At 42.7% G+C, this 17,347-nt stretch overlaps 1 protein-coding gene across 8 annotated transcripts in view; it reads left to right on the top strand.

Annotated features, from left to right (window-relative positions):
• The window catches only part of DCUN1D4 (defective in cullin neddylation 1 domain containing 4), a 69,937-nt gene extending 54,757 nt beyond the window's left edge, over positions 1-15,180 (top strand). For all 8 annotated transcript variants that reach the window (XM_053922721.1, XM_045182817.2, XM_024573668.3 and 5 more), the window contains 3 exons: positions 9,355-9,459; positions 11,673-11,775; positions 11,906-15,180. In XM_053922721.1, the coding sequence (XP_053778696.1) occupies positions 9,355-9,459; positions 11,673-11,775; positions 11,906-11,961 (264 nt within the window). In that variant the 3' untranslated portion in view covers positions 11,962-15,180. The remainder of the gene's footprint in view (positions 1-9,354; positions 9,460-11,672; positions 11,776-11,905) is intronic.
• The last annotated feature ends 2,167 nt before the right edge of the window (positions 15,181-17,347 follow it).

Raw genomic sequence — 17,347 nt, 5'->3', positions numbered from 1 at the left:
AGATCTTTCTCCTCTGGCTCGTGGGAATACAAACTGCTCCCAGCTTGTGCAAGGTTAGGAATTTTTGTTTACGTTTTTTCATTGATTCTTCCTCTGGGCTCAGCGGGGGAGGGGGGGCTTTCCTCTCACAAACGCATAGATAACCCACCGCCACAGAGTGCGGAGACATTGTAGATCTCCGGGTTTCTCGCTGTGCAGGTCCCTCCTTGCTGGAATTTTGATCCACGGATTATAGTTGCCTCCTTTGCCTCCTCAAACTCTGTCTTTCCCAACTCAGCAAGGCCTTGGGGCTTCGTCCGGTTCCCCTTCTGGCGCTGTGCGGCCTGGAAACTACCTCCACACAGAGAGTAGGATCACTGTAGGGCTGACCTTGTGCTGCTTTTTCTCAGGGGTCACGGACCTGGGCTGCTTATTGGCCAGTGTGTAAAGGCCATCATTTCATATATTTTGTCCAGTTTTCTGGCTCTTTGAAGTGAAAAGGAAAATCTAGTTTCTCTGACTCCATCTTGGTTAGCAGCAGAACTCAAACAGCTTTTTATCCCTCCAGTCTCTTTTTTTTCTACTAGAAAAATGACTCCTAGAGGTAATAACTTACAATTATTAAAATCAAACTTTTACAATCAAGCTTTTAATGGAAATTAAATTTTCTAAAAGTTTTTAAAAAGATTTTATTTATTTTTAGAGAGAGGGGAAGGGAGGGGAAAAGGGAGAGAAACAACAATGTGTGGTTGCCTCTCGTGCACCCCTACTGGGGACCTGGCCCACAACCCAGGCATGTGCCCTGACTGGGAATCGAACCAGCTACCCTTTTGTTAGCAGGCCCGTGCTCAATCCACTGAGCTACACCAGCCAAGGCTCTGATAGTTTTAATACCCTAAATATTTGCTATTGCAAATGACAATGGCATATGTTAAATATTATACTTTAATTTACCAGGAAAGAAACTATACAGTACAATACCAGAAAATGATAGAACGACCCCTTTAACATCTCTCCAGATTGTAGTCCTAAGGAGCGACCATTTCTTTTTTCCCCTTCAAACTTTGCAGCCAATTAAAAATGGTACTTGGCTATCAAGTTATATTATTTTTCTCCCAATTTTACTTTGACTGAACTTATATATAGTGCTGTGGATATCATAAGAAGTCATCTGGCCCTTTCTTGTCATTCTGCAGATGACTGACTAGAGCCAGAGGGGAGGAGACAACAGGGCCTGAGCTTGCCCCTGAGTGTAGGCCAGTGCCCCCTTCCCAGAGCCACCTCTCCTTCCCTGACTCACAGCTATCCCCATCCTATGGGATCTTGTTAGAGGAAGATGGTGGGATATAAGTTCAAGGGCTAAAATGGCCAGTTCTTCATACAAGTCAGTTTTGGCTCAGTGTGTTTATGCATGGGATTTTTCATCCAATATAAACTTTTCTTATTATATAAGCAAATACTGTTGTATGAATTCCTTTAGATAAAAAAGCCATTTTTTTTCATGATCCTCTCTTTTAAAAGGCCCTAGAGAGAAAAAGATTGGCAAAGAGATAGAGATAAAAGACTAAATACAGGAGGAAAAAGGACTCATGGACAACAGCGTGGTGATTGCTGGGGGAAAGGGGGTAGAAGGAGTCTAAATGGGGAAAAATACAATAAAGATTAAGTAAAAAAAGAGGCCCACAGAGAAAAAGATTGGCAAAGAGAATGAGATAAAAGAAAGACTAAATACAGTCATGTTTTGTTGATCTGCGAATAGTTATTAAACTTCAGTTACATTTGATTTTTCTACATTCTCTGTGTCAGAGGCAAGGTACGATGCTGAAAGTCACAGACAGATCGACACTCGGATTCTGAGAAGGATAATTGCTGGGCTGACAGCAGCATCCTGGCCCCGCCAGGAGTAGACACTGTGGATGTATAGTGATGCTGCTCTTACATTTTGTTCTAATGGTGTGGTCCAGCCTCGTGGCAGAAGGGAGAGAGTAATGGCATGGATTGAGAGGGAGGAGTGTGTGAGCTTGGAGGGCAGAGGGGAGTTGAGAGGAGCCCTCCTGGAGTGATTGAGATGGATCTCCATGGAACCGGGAAGGAAGTGGAGTTGGGAGAAGCTGCTAGATGGAGAGAAAGGGTGGCCTTCAAGGTGAGGGAGAAGGATGGCAGTGGGCAAGAGGAGAATGGGAGATTGCTCTGGGTGGGGGTGTCTTTGCTTTCTCACTCCTTGAAATAAAGCTCCAAGAAGTGGTAAACAGGGCTTTCTGGAGGCAGAAGCTGTCCGGCCCTTGAGGCACTCACTTTTCCAGCTCTAGGTACCAGTCTATGCGCTGGCTCTGAGGAGATGTTTCTGGAAGATGTAAGAGGTCACATGTATTAAAGTTAATGCATTTTCTTTGTCTAAGTAAAACTAGCTTAGCCATTTCCATTTAAACTAGAAAGGATGATGGATGGTACTTACAGAGTTTCATAAGGAATATTTGCAGGTTTTGTACTCACCAGAGAATAATACCCCCTGACTCTGAGCTCAGTCTGTTGTGACCATTTTGATTCCTGTCCTTTTCTAACTTGAGTCTTACTTCTTTACTGTACTTGTCGGTATATTCGTTTCCTTCTTATACAGCTGCCCCCAACACACCACACACAGGCCTCCCTTTTTCCTCCTATTTTCACTGTAAATTACAAAGAAAAGAGGAGGTAGGTCAAGGTGAGGACAAGAGTAGGAAGATGATGAGTCGTCTCATCCCACGTCTCTTATCGTGAAAACCTTGTCAGCTTTATCTTAGATTACTCTTTGTTTGTAATGTATGTAAATGTTGAATCACTATGTGGTACACCCGAAACTAATAAAATGTTGAATGTCAATTATACCTCAATTAAAATAATTGCTCTTTGGTTATCACAGACACAGATTTACTCAGCAGTTACTTGTAAAGCTAATGGGACTGTATGTCAGTTTCTGTTCCTGTCCTGACCAGCGTGGCTCTGTTGGTTCGGCCTTGTGCCGTAAAGTGAAAGGTCGCCGATTTGATCCCTGGTCAGGGCACGTGCCTGGGTTGTGGGTTCGGACCCTAGTTAGGGCACGTACGAGAAGCAGCCAATCAATGTTTCTCTCCCTCCCTTCCCCTCACTCTAAAAATAAATAAAATCTGTAAAAAATAATAAATCTCACTTCCTTAATTACTTCTCAGGGAAGTGAGATAGCACACAATGAAGAGCTCAGGTTTGGAATCAGACTTCCCCATTCGAGTCCCAGCTCTCCAACCTCATCACTATCATTTTAACTCCCTTTGCCACAGCTTTCTTATTTGTAAATTGGGGATAGTAATAATACCTATCTTTTTTTTTTTTTTTTTTTTTTTTTTTGTTTTTTTAATATATTTATTGATTATGCTATTACAGTTGTCCCATTTACCCCCCCACTCCACTCCATCCTGCCCACCCCCCTCCCTCCCACATTCCCCCCCATAGTTCATGTCCATGGGTCATACTTATAAGTTCTTTGGCTTCTACATTTCCTACACTATTTTTACCCTCCCCCTGTCTATTTTCCACCTATCATCTATGCTACTTATTCTCTGTACCTTTATCCCCCTCTCCCCCTCCCACTCCCTTATTGACAACCCTCATGTTCTAGTTGTTTGCCTAGTTTGCTCTCGTTTTTGTTTTATGTGTGGCCGTTAATATCTGTGAGTTTGCTGTCATTTTTACTGTTCCTATTTTTGATCTTCTTTTTCTTAGGTAACTCCCTTTAACATTTCATATAATAAGAGCTTGGTGATGATGAGCTTCTTTAACTTGACCTTATCTGAGAAGCACTTTATCTTCCCTTCCCTTCTAAATGATAGCTTTGCTGGATACAGTAATCTTGGATGTAGATCCTTGCGTTTAATCTTGGGTAATGTAATTATGATGTGCCTTGTTGTGTTCCTCCTTGGGTCCAGCTTCTTTGAGACTCTCTGAGCTTCCTGGACTTCCCGGAAGTCTATTTCCTTTGCCAGATTGGGGAAGTTCTCCATTATTTGTTCAAATAAGTTTTCAATTTTTTGTTCTTCCTCTTCTCCTTCTGGCATCCCTATAATTCGGATGTTGGAACGTTTCAAGGTGTCCTGGAGGTTCCTAAGCCTCTCCTCATTTTTCCAAGTTCTTGTTTCTTCATTCTTTTCTGGCTGGATGTTTGTTTCTTCCTTCTGGTCCATACCATTGATTTGAGTCCCAGTTTCCTTCTCATCACTATTGGTTCCCTGTACATTTTCCTTTGTTTCTCTTAGCATAGGCTTCATTTTTTCATCTGTTTTTCTAACAGATTCAACCAAGTCTGTGAGCATATTGATAACCAGTGCTTTGAACTGTGCATCCGATAGGTTGGCTATCTCTTCCTCGCTTAGTTGTATTTTTTCTGGAGCTTTGAAGTGTTCTGTCGTTTGGGCCATTTTTTTGTTTGTTTGTCTTGGCGCGTCTGTTACTTTAAGGGGCGGAGCCTTAGGTGTTCACCGGGGAGGGGTAATGCTGGTCGCTGCGCTGTGACGCTGTACGTGGGGGAGGGGCCGAGTGGGAGCAATGGTGCCCGCCTCACTCTCCTCCGGATTTCAATCTTCCACTCCGATACCCACGATCAAACTGGGCCACTCTGTTGCTGGTTCCGGAGTAAGTGGGCCTGTGCACACTCCAGGCCCCTGTGGGTCTCTCCAACAACCTCTCCTGTGAGGCTGGGAGTCTCTCCTGCCGCCCCAACCCCCAGGGCCGCTTTCAATCAGAGGTTTGAGGCTTTATTTCCCTGAGCTGGAGCCCTGGGTTGCGGAGCGGTCTGCTTCGCTGCCCGCCGTTTGTCCGGTTTATCTGTGGGCGAATGTGGTGCCGCAAGGTGCTACCCGCCACTCTGAGTCCGGCCCTCTGGGTTTATCTGTGCAAATGTGGGACCGCAGGGTCTGCTAGTGCTCGGACTGCCTGCGCCATTTGTCCCACACTCCGCCAGTCTCAGTCCCGCCACAGCCACAGGAGTCCTCTCCACCCCGGTGCCCGTCTCCGCCCCTCCTACCAGTCTGGATGAATGATTATTTTCTGTTTCCTTGGTGTCAGTCCCCCTTGCTGTTCGATTCTCTGTCAGTTCTGGTTGTGCGAGGAGGCGCAGTGTGTCTACCTACGCCGCCATCTTCCGATCTCCAATAATACCTATCTTAAAAGGGTTGTTGTATTAAATAAATTTAAGTATAAGGCACTTAGAACAATTTCTGGTTCAGATTAATTCTCAATAAAAGTAAACCGTAGAATTAGAAATAGTGTTGAATTATGATTGACTGACATTACTTAGGTGTCTTATTTTCCAAGATTAATACTTAGTAGTAGAATCTGTACCAAATAAAATGAAGAGGAGAGACTGTGTCCACTGGCAGATCGTTTCTCGTTTATTAAAGAAATGTCAATAATAAGCCTAGTTACCTTGCATGTTGTGGTCTGTAAAATAATGCTGGGTAAGTTCAAAGAGCATAATTATTTAGATTCATTTTTCCCAGTGGGAGGACACTCTTGGGTTTTACGACTTTTAAAAATGTGTATTAAAAAGAAAAAAAAATCTCCCATTCAAAACCTGATTTGCTATATTTTCAGTTTTATAAACTGTTAACATTATTTAAGATTCAAGTTAGAGCTCTCTTTTTACCTTGTTTTTGTGTACCTAGGTAGCTGTGTTAGGTAGGACTGCATTTGCTCTTTATTTTTTGTATCCCTATCATTCTCAGATGGAATTCTACGATGTATGTCTGGGTCTTTATTTTAGTCCTTTTGATGGTGACCATTGATGTTTGTGAATCGTGGTCACTTACATGATGTTTGCGTCCAACTAGTTCCTGAAAATCTTGGAAATTTCTTTTACTGTTGAAGATGTTTTCCTTTATAATTTTAATAACTAAAGGTTTGCTTTTTAACATACAAGTTTTAAGCCACAGGTGGCAGACACAAGGCCTACAGGCCGAATCCGACCTTCCACCTTGTTTTATCCAGCCCGGCACCTTGTTTCTACCCGGCAGCAGCGCCGAGCTCCTTGCCCCTAGTTAAGGAGTAGTTACATCTATACAGTCCTAAAATTACATGCAGCCCTTTGAAGGCAACTGCGAGGCTGATGTGGCCCCCAGTGAGACTGGGCTTGACACCGCTGTTTTAAGCTATCAAAACTTTGTGAAAATTGGAAATAGGTCATCTGAAATTGTTGGGAGCCTCTGAAGAGCATATCAGAATACATAGATTGTTGAGGATTCATATTTATAATATCATATTTGCATATATACAGTTACCTATTTGTTTCTGTTATTATTTTTAAGTTACTTGTGCCATTTAAGGAGAAAAATGCTTAATTTTCACATATCATACGAAGACATACTGGAACAGTCTTAGATGAACAAAGGCAGTAACTTTTTTCATGTTAGAACTCCAAATCAGACCTTAATAAGAAGTCGTTATTCTGTACACTAGCTGTTCCTAGTCTTCAGCTGGAGGAGTGCAGTTATTCCATATGCAAAACACAACTTCTTAGAGTGGTCAGAGTAGGATTCTGTGGTTTTATAGCTCTATCACTAAGAGGCCTGACCTCGTCCATAAGTACTGTTTTTATCTGTGATTAAGGAGACAAGACAGAATCCAGTTGTATATTGAAGGGGGTTCGTATATCGCTGGTGTATGGAACCTGTTCTGTTTTCTGTTATTTGAAAAGTACAGAATTTGAAGTTTTTCTTAGAAAACTAAAATTTATGAAATACACACCAGCACAGGTGGGGTCAAGAGGTGGGCAGGGAGGAAAGTTCCATTTCTTCTTTACCCTTGACAGGCCTCCTCAAGGTTCGTCCTGCTCAGATTCTGGCCGGGGCATGCAGGGGTCCGCCCTCGCTCCACGGTGGAGGCCCCGGGTCAGTGTCTGCAGTGCCCCATTTTAATTTCCTGTGAGGAGCTTCTGGATGTCTTTGCCGTGCTCTCTGAATTAGTTAAGGTGATTATCATTTTCTTAAAAAATGCCCTGCTTCATAGCACTCTGGGAGGTGCATTTCTCTTTTAACTGGGAACCCCTGGCCGAGAGTGCCTTTGGGGTCGTTGCTGTTAGAGAGCCCCTGGGCGTGTGTCCCATTTCGATGTTCAGCAGATAATTGGTTGTGGGATCTCTGGATTGTGTTGTTCCCAGGAATTCTGAGTTTCCAGTTATGGTCACTGGCACATGGCCTCAAATTTGCCAACAGGCAATGGTGGTTATCAGCGAGATGCCACCGTTCAGATCTTGAGTGCGTCCATAATATCTTTCTCTCATTTGCTAGGCAGAAGATGGTGTTAGTGATTGCGAGCTGCCGCTGGCACCCTTGCAGAGCAGGAGTGAGTGAGTGCTGTTCAGCTTCCTGTCCTGTGAGTCTGATGCCTTTCCTCCCTGTCTGGGCATCGCTGCCAACCAAACACATGCATTGAAATCCTTCATGCTCATCAGTTTGTCAGATGATTATATTGTTGCAGAGTCTTGTCCAGGTCTTTTGTATCTTTTTTTTCTTTCTGTCACCTTAGTGTATGTCCACTGTGATGGGGACGTAGGCGCTGGTGATGTTGGGAAAAGGCACGGTACACGTCATGGCAAGACCAGTGGGTTAGGGTTAGCGAATGATTACTGACTTTTGCAAGGGAAAGCTTTTGCCAAGTCCAGTGTTGTCAGCCCGTGCTGCCTCGGCTGCTGTTCAGCAGGTGACCTTTGGGCCAGTGCTGTGGAGCCACGTGTGTTTCCAGCAGCTCACTCATTCTTCTTGTGGATTGCTTCATGGCGTAGCGCGCTGCTGCCCCTGCCCACACCTGTGCCAGCGGGTGAGAGGAAGTTCTCCGTGTTGTCGTGCAGTGCATCACAGTAGAAGCCCTTGAAATGCAACAACCGGATGAGGCTTGGTTGGCAAAAGCTGAGCAATCTCTAGAACACCTTTTCTCTTGTCCTCCTCTTCGTCGGGACTATGACAGCCTGAGCAGGATGCTGTGCATGGCCAAGAGGTCAGGCAGAGAATGCAGTGGAAAGGAGGCCCCACTGGTTTGCATTGAACTGTGGAATTGGGATAACCCCGCCGTCACCAGATTTAAGTGCTGTGGCCTGTAACAGAGAAGGGTGGTGTGGAGCCACCTGACCTGGCCGGGTTGTGAACAGTGGTTATGTTTTATGACTGCGAACAATAGGCAGACCTATCTTCATCTACCTTGTTTGCTGTTGTTGGGTGAGGCCCTTACATTTGCTGTATTGTTTAAATCCTTCACTTTTAAATTCAGTGTCAAGGCCAGAAATTCTCCGGGTACTAAAGAGCACTTCACTGAGGTAATAATGTCTTCTATCGGGAGATAGGTATGGCTGTATAGGTTGCTGACGGTGGTCACAACACCAGATTCCACCAAAAATGGGAGGGCCAGGAACCTCCTCCCTTTGTGGAAAAGTACTTTGCAAATTTCCACGGGAGTCAGGATACCACACGGAGCTAGCTTTGGATGTATGTGAGGTGAACACCCGCGGCATCGGGCCCTCTGTGCCCTTCCACAGGAACTCCCCACTTGTAGTTCTGGAACAGAGATTTGTGAGAAAGTAAATGAGCAGTTAGGATCCTTAATTGCAAATACGAGTGGATTGAATTTAATCTGCCCATTTCAGGTTTATGCACTCCTTTTCCTGGTTTCTTTGGGAAATGTTTTTCACTTGGTTACTTGTTAGGGGTATTCTGCTAGGAGATTTCACATCCCTGAAAATCCACGGTAAGGAGGACTACAGTAGACAATTTTCTCCCAGAGTAGGTGGATGAAAGGTAGATGGATACACTCTCTTACTTGCAGAGAATCTCCAGAGCCCCAGCATTTATAGCGAGCTGAATTTAATTGCAACATTTTTAGGCACAAGAAAAACATTCACCAACAAAACAAAATTGTTGGACAAATGACATTTATTTAAGGAAGCCTGATTCCTAAGCATAGAATCAAAACTGTTAAACTTTATTTAGTTAAATTATGGGCTTTGGGGTGAGCAATTGTGATTTTGATAATGATCAAAAATGCCAAACAGCAAGGGTTTGAGGTACGGATTTTTATCTATCCCATGAAATAACCGTAGATACTGCTGCCACGTAACTAATTGATTTTGCATTAGGGTGGTCACCCCGTTGCCATGAACCCTTCTCACCGTGTGTTCATCTAGTACCAGAGCGAGCGAGCCTTCCATTGTGTCTGACTCCCTCCCCTCCCCCACCGCAGTCATGGCCCAGGTTTGTGGGGTATGGTACATGACCAATGAGCTGTTCGCTAATGTCGTGTTGATGTGAAACAGAAATTGGGATTGTTGGAATTTATGAATTGGGGGCATCTGGCTCATCCTTGTTTTTGTTTGTTGAACAGGAAAAGGACCAGCGCAGCCTAGACATAAACACTGCCAAGTGCATGTTGGGACTGTTATTAGGAAAAATCTGGCCCCTTTTTCCAGTTTTTCACCAGTTCTTAGAGGTACCAAATTGTTATTTTATCGAATGTGTTTTTGCTTGCTTAGAACTACCAAGTGTACTTTATTTAACCATTTTCTGTGATTTTTTGTTCGTTACACTTTTCTGTCTGTAGAAACTACGGTGACATAACTGCTGTCAATCAGCAGCTCCGTTTTCTCTGCAGCTGCCTGTGTGTGCATTTGCTACTGTGTCTCCTCGCTCCCAGCACAAACACATCAGAGACAGCTGCCGTTCTGTCCTTTCCTCTCCTTTCGTAAAGCAAGATTCGCTTTCCTTTGTGGCTTTAAGTGAATTTCCACTTTTCATTAAGCAAAGATTCAAAAATAGCCTTCGGTCTTCTTATTAAAAGAAGTGTGTAATGTAGTTGCCTTTACTCTTATCTCCAAGTAGCTTGGGGACCTTGAATCAATCTAAGCGTTAGGCAGACTGACACAAATCTTCTTCAGTTTAAATTTTCTTCACATTTGTATTAGGAAATAATCCAGCACTTCATCTCATCATTGTTTGTTTAAGTACTAATAATAAAAAACTTTGAGCTGCCAATAATGGGGAGCTGGTTCTGACGCAGTGTAATGCCGTAGGCGTTGAAAGTCCCTGAGATGTAAGTCTGAGTTACTAGGGTTGTCACATGTAAGTAGCATCTTCTTGTTCTCCAGCGCCAAACCCCCCTGTTGTTTTTTTTTTTTTTTGGTTTTGCCCCACCCCTTTAAAAATGTCCTTTGAACCAAGGGGGAGGGTGGAAGCAAGGAAGGGAGGTGGGTTTGGCTGGGGTAGGGGGAAAGTGCAGACAACTATAATTGAACAACAATAAAAAAATAAATAGGTAAAATAAGAAAAATATTTTTAAAAAAAACGTCCTTTGCTTGAAAGGATGAGGGTGTTGTGTCTGAGAAAATCCTGAGCATTACCCTAACTCCAGCTTTATTCTTGAAATAATCTTTCTTACACTTTACTTTGTGTAATTGTCTGGAAAAACTTCCAACTGATATGATTCTTTAAGGACTATTATTAAAAATTGCTTGTCACATTACTAACTGGAACTCCTCAAGGAAGTTATAGAAACTAGTTTTAACATAAGGAGTATTTGTTTGCATAACAGTTCACATCTACAAATGATCTGTTCTGATTTCTCTGACAACTCCCTGAAGTGTTAACTTTATTTGGAAAATGCGTAGAGACAGGTTCCTGTCCACAGACCTCTAGCAGAATTTGGGCCTGAGTGTGAAGGGTTCAGAAGCCGAACGACCTCGCAACTCTGCGCGATTCCAGGAGCCCCAGCAACTGCTTCACTGACTGGCTCTTGCTTTTAGTTGCTTAGAAAGTTAAATCTGTAGCTTTGTTCTCTTTCTTACTAGTTTTCACTTCCTTTTAAAAGGAGACAGTAATTCTTTCATTTTTAGCTTTTCTTGTTGTTTGCGTCCTCCAAACCATAGGCTCAACTCTCTTGTTTTTTGTGTGTGCTTGTATTGCTTTCCAGTGTTTCTGATGTTAGTGGTTAGGGCTTAAAATTGTTGGATCTGGCTTTTATTTTCAAATCTTTATACAAGAATACTCTATTTTAAAGTACACATGTGGCATATTTCTCATCTAAGAGGAACAGAAAAGTACTCCATGGCCCTCCTGATTGCTCTTATGATCAGATTCCAGTTCTGACTTACCAGAACAGCCGTTTCTTCTGTGGCTGCAGCACCGAGTCTGAGACCGCCCGTAGCGCGCAGTCAGTCCTTCTCCGGTCGCCCGCTACTGCAGGCGCCCTCAGCCCACAGCGTGACAGAGAGCGCCCTGCTCCCGTCAGGGCTTGTCCTTGGGAGCTGCTCTTTGCTTAGCACTTTCTGTGTGCCAAGCAGGGATGAAGAACTTTACATAAATTGCATCAATTGTCTCTTAATCCTTGCAGCATCTCTATGAAGTAGGCATTATCCTCACCTTATATAAATGGGCTCCTGTAGTCTAGAAATGTCACCTCTAGTGATATAAAATTGTATTTCCTTTATGTGCTTATCATTTGTGTTGGGCCCCTGTAATATTTTTGTAGTGCAAATCCTCATCTTAAGTTCTACTCCTGCTCTCTCGCTGTCCTCCTAGACCGGTGCCTAACACAGCAAATGGGAAGAGTTAACCTTTATGAACTGTATTAAGTTGATTCACACAGCAATTGAAGCTGTCCCATTTGTTAATTGTGTCAGTAATTCATACTACTTTTCCCTCCATCAGCAATCAAAATACAAAGTTATTAACAAAGACCAGTGGTGCAATGTGCTAGAGTTTAGCAGAACAATTAACCTTGACCTCAGCAACTATGACGAAGATGGCGCGTGTAAGTACCGGTGCCTGTGTCCCCTTACCTCCCCCCCTGCCGCCCCACCCCCCACTGTGCATTTGCCCATCCTTCTCATTGTGAAAAGCCTCAGAGCCGTGTTGTTTTCTCTCTCTCTCTCTCTCTCCAGGGCCGGTGTTGTTGGACGAGTTTGTGGAGTGGTATAAAGACAAACAGATGTCCTAGGACTTTATGCATAGCAGCGCGAGAGTCACTGTTACCACAGTTATGTCAACCATTAGCCATAAATTGCTGTTTGTATCAAAGCGCATGCTGCTTTTCTTGCACTGTCTCCCTTTTGCAGGGACTTTTTGGTGTTTGCTATTGAATGGGCCAGCTCTGCCTGCTGTGTAGCATTGTTCTCTTGGAAGGCTGCTTTGCAGTTTGTATTTACACTACAGATTGGTGAATTTGCCAACGTCCTCACTGTGATTATGTGTATATTGCTGTTTAAATTTTGTATATGTGTATAAAAAGAAAAAGCTTCACCTAGAGATTATTTCTGCAAAAATGCATTGTAAAAATAATTTTTGTGGCATATTTCTAGTCCCTTTTTTCAAATGAACCGATTATACTTTATTTGGTCTCAGATGTAGCATTTCAGAAAACAAGACAGAACAACTGTTAACCATAAGTAAATGTTGCCAGGTTTCACCTTATTGTTCAAGAGGCCAACTTTTGGAAGAGGGTGGGAGTTATAACTTTGCAGAGGCATATGCCAAATATAATTTGGTTTCCCGAATGTGAGCATTTTAAATGATGAGACTGATCATTCTTTGAACGTATAGACATGCCCCATGTCACCAGTCATTTCCACCATGTAAGGTATAGGTTTTTATTGTTTAATGTTAAAAAGCTGTAGTAGTTTGAACATAGGTACAAATGAGAAAACTAAAATTGCACCATTTTTAAAAAATGGAATAGTTATAAACTCACAAACTTTCTCCAGTGGTTTTTCTTTCTCTTTTGCATTCTCGTCTGTGTTTGGTCTGCTGATGCTTCTGTGCCATTCTGAGTAAAATTTGCTTTGCCGCCTCCATGGAAACCCAGTGGTTTGCCGGCATTTTATAATTGCAGAGCAATTTTAGTTGTGGCTTGAAGTTTTAGTTAAGCTCTCGTGGTATCTAATTTTCTAGTTTTTTGGAAAAAGAACTCTATTATAAGTGAGAGGTGTTTTTGTTTTGTTTTTGTTCTCCTTTTTGTTTCCTTCACGCTAGGCTTTTCCCTGGCAGAATGTCCGCTGCAGGCAGTGGACACGAAACCACCAGCATTGTGCTAACCCTGTCACACAGTAGGACCTTTCCTGGAGAGCACTCGACGTTACCTGAGTAACTTGTACGCAGAGGTGGTAGCCTTTATTTATGTGGATGAGGAAACAGGACAGGAGTTTTAGGTTTGTATTTTATGTCTTTTTTTTTTTTTCCTCCCCTTGCCTTACTATTTTTAGGAAATGTATAGATGGCATTTTTTCCCCTCAACTATCTGGTGCTATTGAATGACTAATTTAGCCCCGAAAGTTTTGTGAAAACACAAAGGTCTGATGATTTCAACCTGGTAAAAAAGCTCACGGGGCGTTTGAATTAGTGAGTGCCACTGCTGTGAGCAAGGTCATGGCCGAACGCATAGCGGTGGGAGGAGGTTCGGATCATTTCAAAATCTGGCTGGAAAATCTGGAGTAAATGTGAACCTTTAAATGCCATTAAATGAGAAAAGCACACGGCAATGCTACTCTTGACCACTATTTCACAGTTTCTTTGCAAGCAGTGTTCAGATTTTCTTTTTTTTTTTCTGTAACCGAACCACCAAAACCAGAAATTTTGTATGTATATACAGTGTGTGCGCACATACCGAATCATGGTCTGGTAGAATTACTTCCTTTTTCTACCAAGTAGAAAGGTTCAGTTTGCTGTGAAATAAACCAGGAGTTTGAAAACCTCTAGTGATTGAGCATACTCAGTCATTCCTTGTTTAGGAATCGCAGACTCACCTTGACCGTATAAGTTCATACCAATTTGCTCACATTAATGCCTAAAAAGAACAGGAGAGTCCACGGCAGGCATAGCTCTGGAGACCAACGTGTTGGAAGGAGCTCCGTTCCGACGGCGCCGTTCCAGGGGCGACTGGCCACAGGTTCAGACCTGTGGACAACTTGATTCATTTTCAGAGATGTCTCTTGAAGTTAAAAAAATAATAATAATGTAAAGTCAGCAGTTTTGAAATTTGGTCAACTATAAATCGGAAATGAATATATAGATATAAATCATAGATTAAATTATTTTAAGTTATTGTTAGAGATTAGAGACTCTTAAACACTAAGCACAGTTAACCCTAAAACAAAGGACTGTTACAGGGGAGATGCTACATTTCATCCGCAGTGACCATTTGGTGATGGGGGACAACCCAAGTTACTATTTCATGAGGTATTACATGAAAGTACTCTAAAGAGATTATCTTGCATATGTAGAAAACTCCAAATAATCTTTAAACTCCCTTGAAAAACAAACCTCTGATGGCAGAGTGCCTGCCCTTGGTTTTCTTGATTTTATCCAGTTATTTTTAAGGGGCAGGAAAGGGATCAGATAATAAGATACCTTTTCTTTAAAATGTCCCTCAGTTACATAAAACCGAGCAGTCATCAAGCACTTATTACTGGCTAACATTAAATAAATCAGGGTGCCTTCTTCTGGTTTTCTCTATGACCCGAGTCTACACCCTTCCTCCCCATGCACTGTATTTTGAACTCCACGTGGCAATACTCCGTCGTAAGGGAACACGACCTTGAGATGTTTACTGCTGCGGTGGGGCAGAAACTTCATCATTTCGTTTGCCGTACACACCCACTGTAATGTTACATGCAGCTGTTTTGAAGCATGAACTCTGAATTAAGTTCTTTATAAATCTGACTAGATAGACCTTCTGGTTTAACAGCAGATTTCTGTTGCCTCTCAGTCTCCATTTTAACAGTGCTTTTGAAGTTTATACAGAAAGCTTTAAAAGTTTGTTTGTGCCCTTGGTTTTTATTCTTACAACTGCTAAAATACCTCTGTAAGCCTTATCTTTTATTCTTTAATATGTTACGTTGTATAATAAATGTATAGAATTCATCGACCAACAAAAATGTTGGATGTCTGTAAATGAGACCAAAACGTGGGTTGCTTTTTTCATAAAATAATTTCCTTCGGGGGGTTACTGTTAAAGGAACAGCAGCTAACCTGTAACTGTGAACGCTTCGTGTCGTCAGTATTTGCATCACATCCACGCGCGTGTGCAAGTCCTGTGACTCCCAGCCTAACTCAGACACTGTTATGCCACCTGACCTGAGTACAGCAAACTGGTTTAGGTTTTAACGGAATTGATGTAAGATGATAGCCCATGAATAAAAAGTATTTGTGTTTGGTTTCAGAACTGCTTTGTGAATTATTCTTCTCTGGCTTTTTTTCCCCAGAATCACTCAAGGTACTTTTGAAGTATTTTGTTTGTTACTATTTTTGTCTTCCCAACTTTTTATATTGAAAAATTTCAAAGCACAAGAAAAAAATGCAACAATAATATAATGAACATCCATACCCCTCTCGCCTAGATTTTCCAGTTTTTAACATTTTGCCACATTTCTACGCCGCTCTGACTGTGCGTGTATTTCTCTATAATAGATATATTTTTTTCTGAGCCCCTGAGAGTAAATTACATATGACACTTTATACCTCGTATTTGCAAACAAAGGCGTTCTTATAACCACAAAACAGTGATCACCTTCAAGACATTGAACACTGACCTCGCACTGTGACCCAGTACACGGCCTGGACTAGAATCTCCCGTTTGTGCCCGTTTGACAGCTACTGTTTTATTCTTCACCCAGGCATAAGCATTGCGCTCGGTTGTCATCTCTCTGTAGTCTCTTCATCTAGAACTCAGTACAGTGCAAACACTCCTTGAACAAATAGTAACTTAAAAAAAATATACCACCGTTTGTTGTGTATTTCTTTTTTAAAAAAATATATTTATTGATTATGCTATTACAGTTGTCCCATTCCCCCCCCCACTCCACTCCATCCTGCCCACCCCCTCCCTCCCACATTCCCCCCCTATAGTTCATGTCCATGGGTCATACTTGTAAGTTCTTTGGCTTCTACATTTCCTACACTATTTTTACCCTCCCCCTGTCTATTTTCCACCTATCATCTATGCTACTTATTCTCTGTACCTTTTTGCCCCTCTCCCCCTCCCACTCCCCTATTGACAACCCTCTATGTGATCTCCATTGTTGTGTATTTCTAAACACTGAGCTGATAGCGCCAGGAGCCAAGCGAAAATGACCACTTCCACTACCTCCAAGGCTCCCGCCCGGTTAGTCTGTGAACGTGTGTCAGCCCTGCTGGCCACTCTTTGAAGGGGCCCCACTCTCAGCTCCCTGGCAGCAGGACCTCTGGCACCGGGTGGATGCCCAGAGAGGTGAGTGTGTGTGGAGGGAGGAAGCAGGCAAGCCACAGAGGCCGTACTTGACAAGGAATGGTCACGAACTGAAAAATCACGTAAAGATGAGTAAAACCAGGAAGGACTGATACAGACTTTCAGATTTTTAGAAGCTTGAAAGCAACAGGGAGTAAGAAAAACCAGTTTCTAACAAACAGTCCAGGTCCACTGTTTTACATTGGTGATGTAGACGGTTCTATCAATTATGATTTGGGTGAAAAGCTGAGGATCACACTAGGAGAACATTCTTGCTGACACCCACAAAGAGAGGAGATGGATGGTGGGTGGAGATAAAGGAGAAAGCTTAATCCTAAATTGGTAGAAAGGAGTGGGCGGTGAATGGACGGGATTTTAACCTTGGCTGCAGTGACGGTAGAAAGTCAGGAGGTGCTATTATTACTGTGTATTTCTATTATTCAGCAGTAGAACATAGGAACATAAATGTATCCTCTGGGCAGAAGTTTACATAAAAATTAACAGGAGCAGAAGTAAAGTTCTCCAGCAGTGTCATTGGAACGGGGGAACCGACTGGGGAGAGAGTAAGTCACGATGTCTGCTCAAGATAAAAACCCCGCTGTGGCGCCGTTCACGGAAGGTTGCTCTGAAGGAAGGGCGTTTTTAAAGACAGGTTTTGGAAATAACAGGATGAAGAGGAAAGCGACCTGAGAAGTGGAAAGCCTGACCCACAGAAGAGGAAGATCATGAGTTCGATCCCGGGCTACAGAAATGTGGGTGGTAAGCTACGTTTTTCTGGAAAGCAACTCTTAATTGGTTTGAACCTGCAGGGAGGTAGAACATGTTTTCCGTGTTGTTGTGTTGGGTTGCATCCTATGTAGCTGACTCATCTGAGTGTTATCCCCAAATCCTGAGGCGAAGGAGAACTTTTGGGCAGAAGCTTCGAGTAAAGCTTTTATGATTCTCTTAGAAGGTGTAACCTTTGGAACTTGTTACAGCTAGAAAGAAAAAAAAAAAATAACCCTGTCAGATGAAGAAATAATAGTTCAAGTTCTCAGGTCCTCTCTACTTACCCACGCCTGTAGGGCAGAACATAGTACAAAACAGGACACGTTGACCACTTTTAACACACTCAGCAGAAAATAGT

This window comes from Desmodus rotundus, chromosome 4 (genome assembly GCF_022682495.2).
Source record: "Desmodus rotundus isolate HL8 chromosome 4, HLdesRot8A.1, whole genome shotgun sequence".
Lineage (NCBI taxonomy): Eukaryota > Metazoa > Chordata > Mammalia > Chiroptera > Phyllostomidae > Desmodus > Desmodus rotundus.
This window is presented reverse-complemented; position numbering and strand designations above follow the sequence as displayed.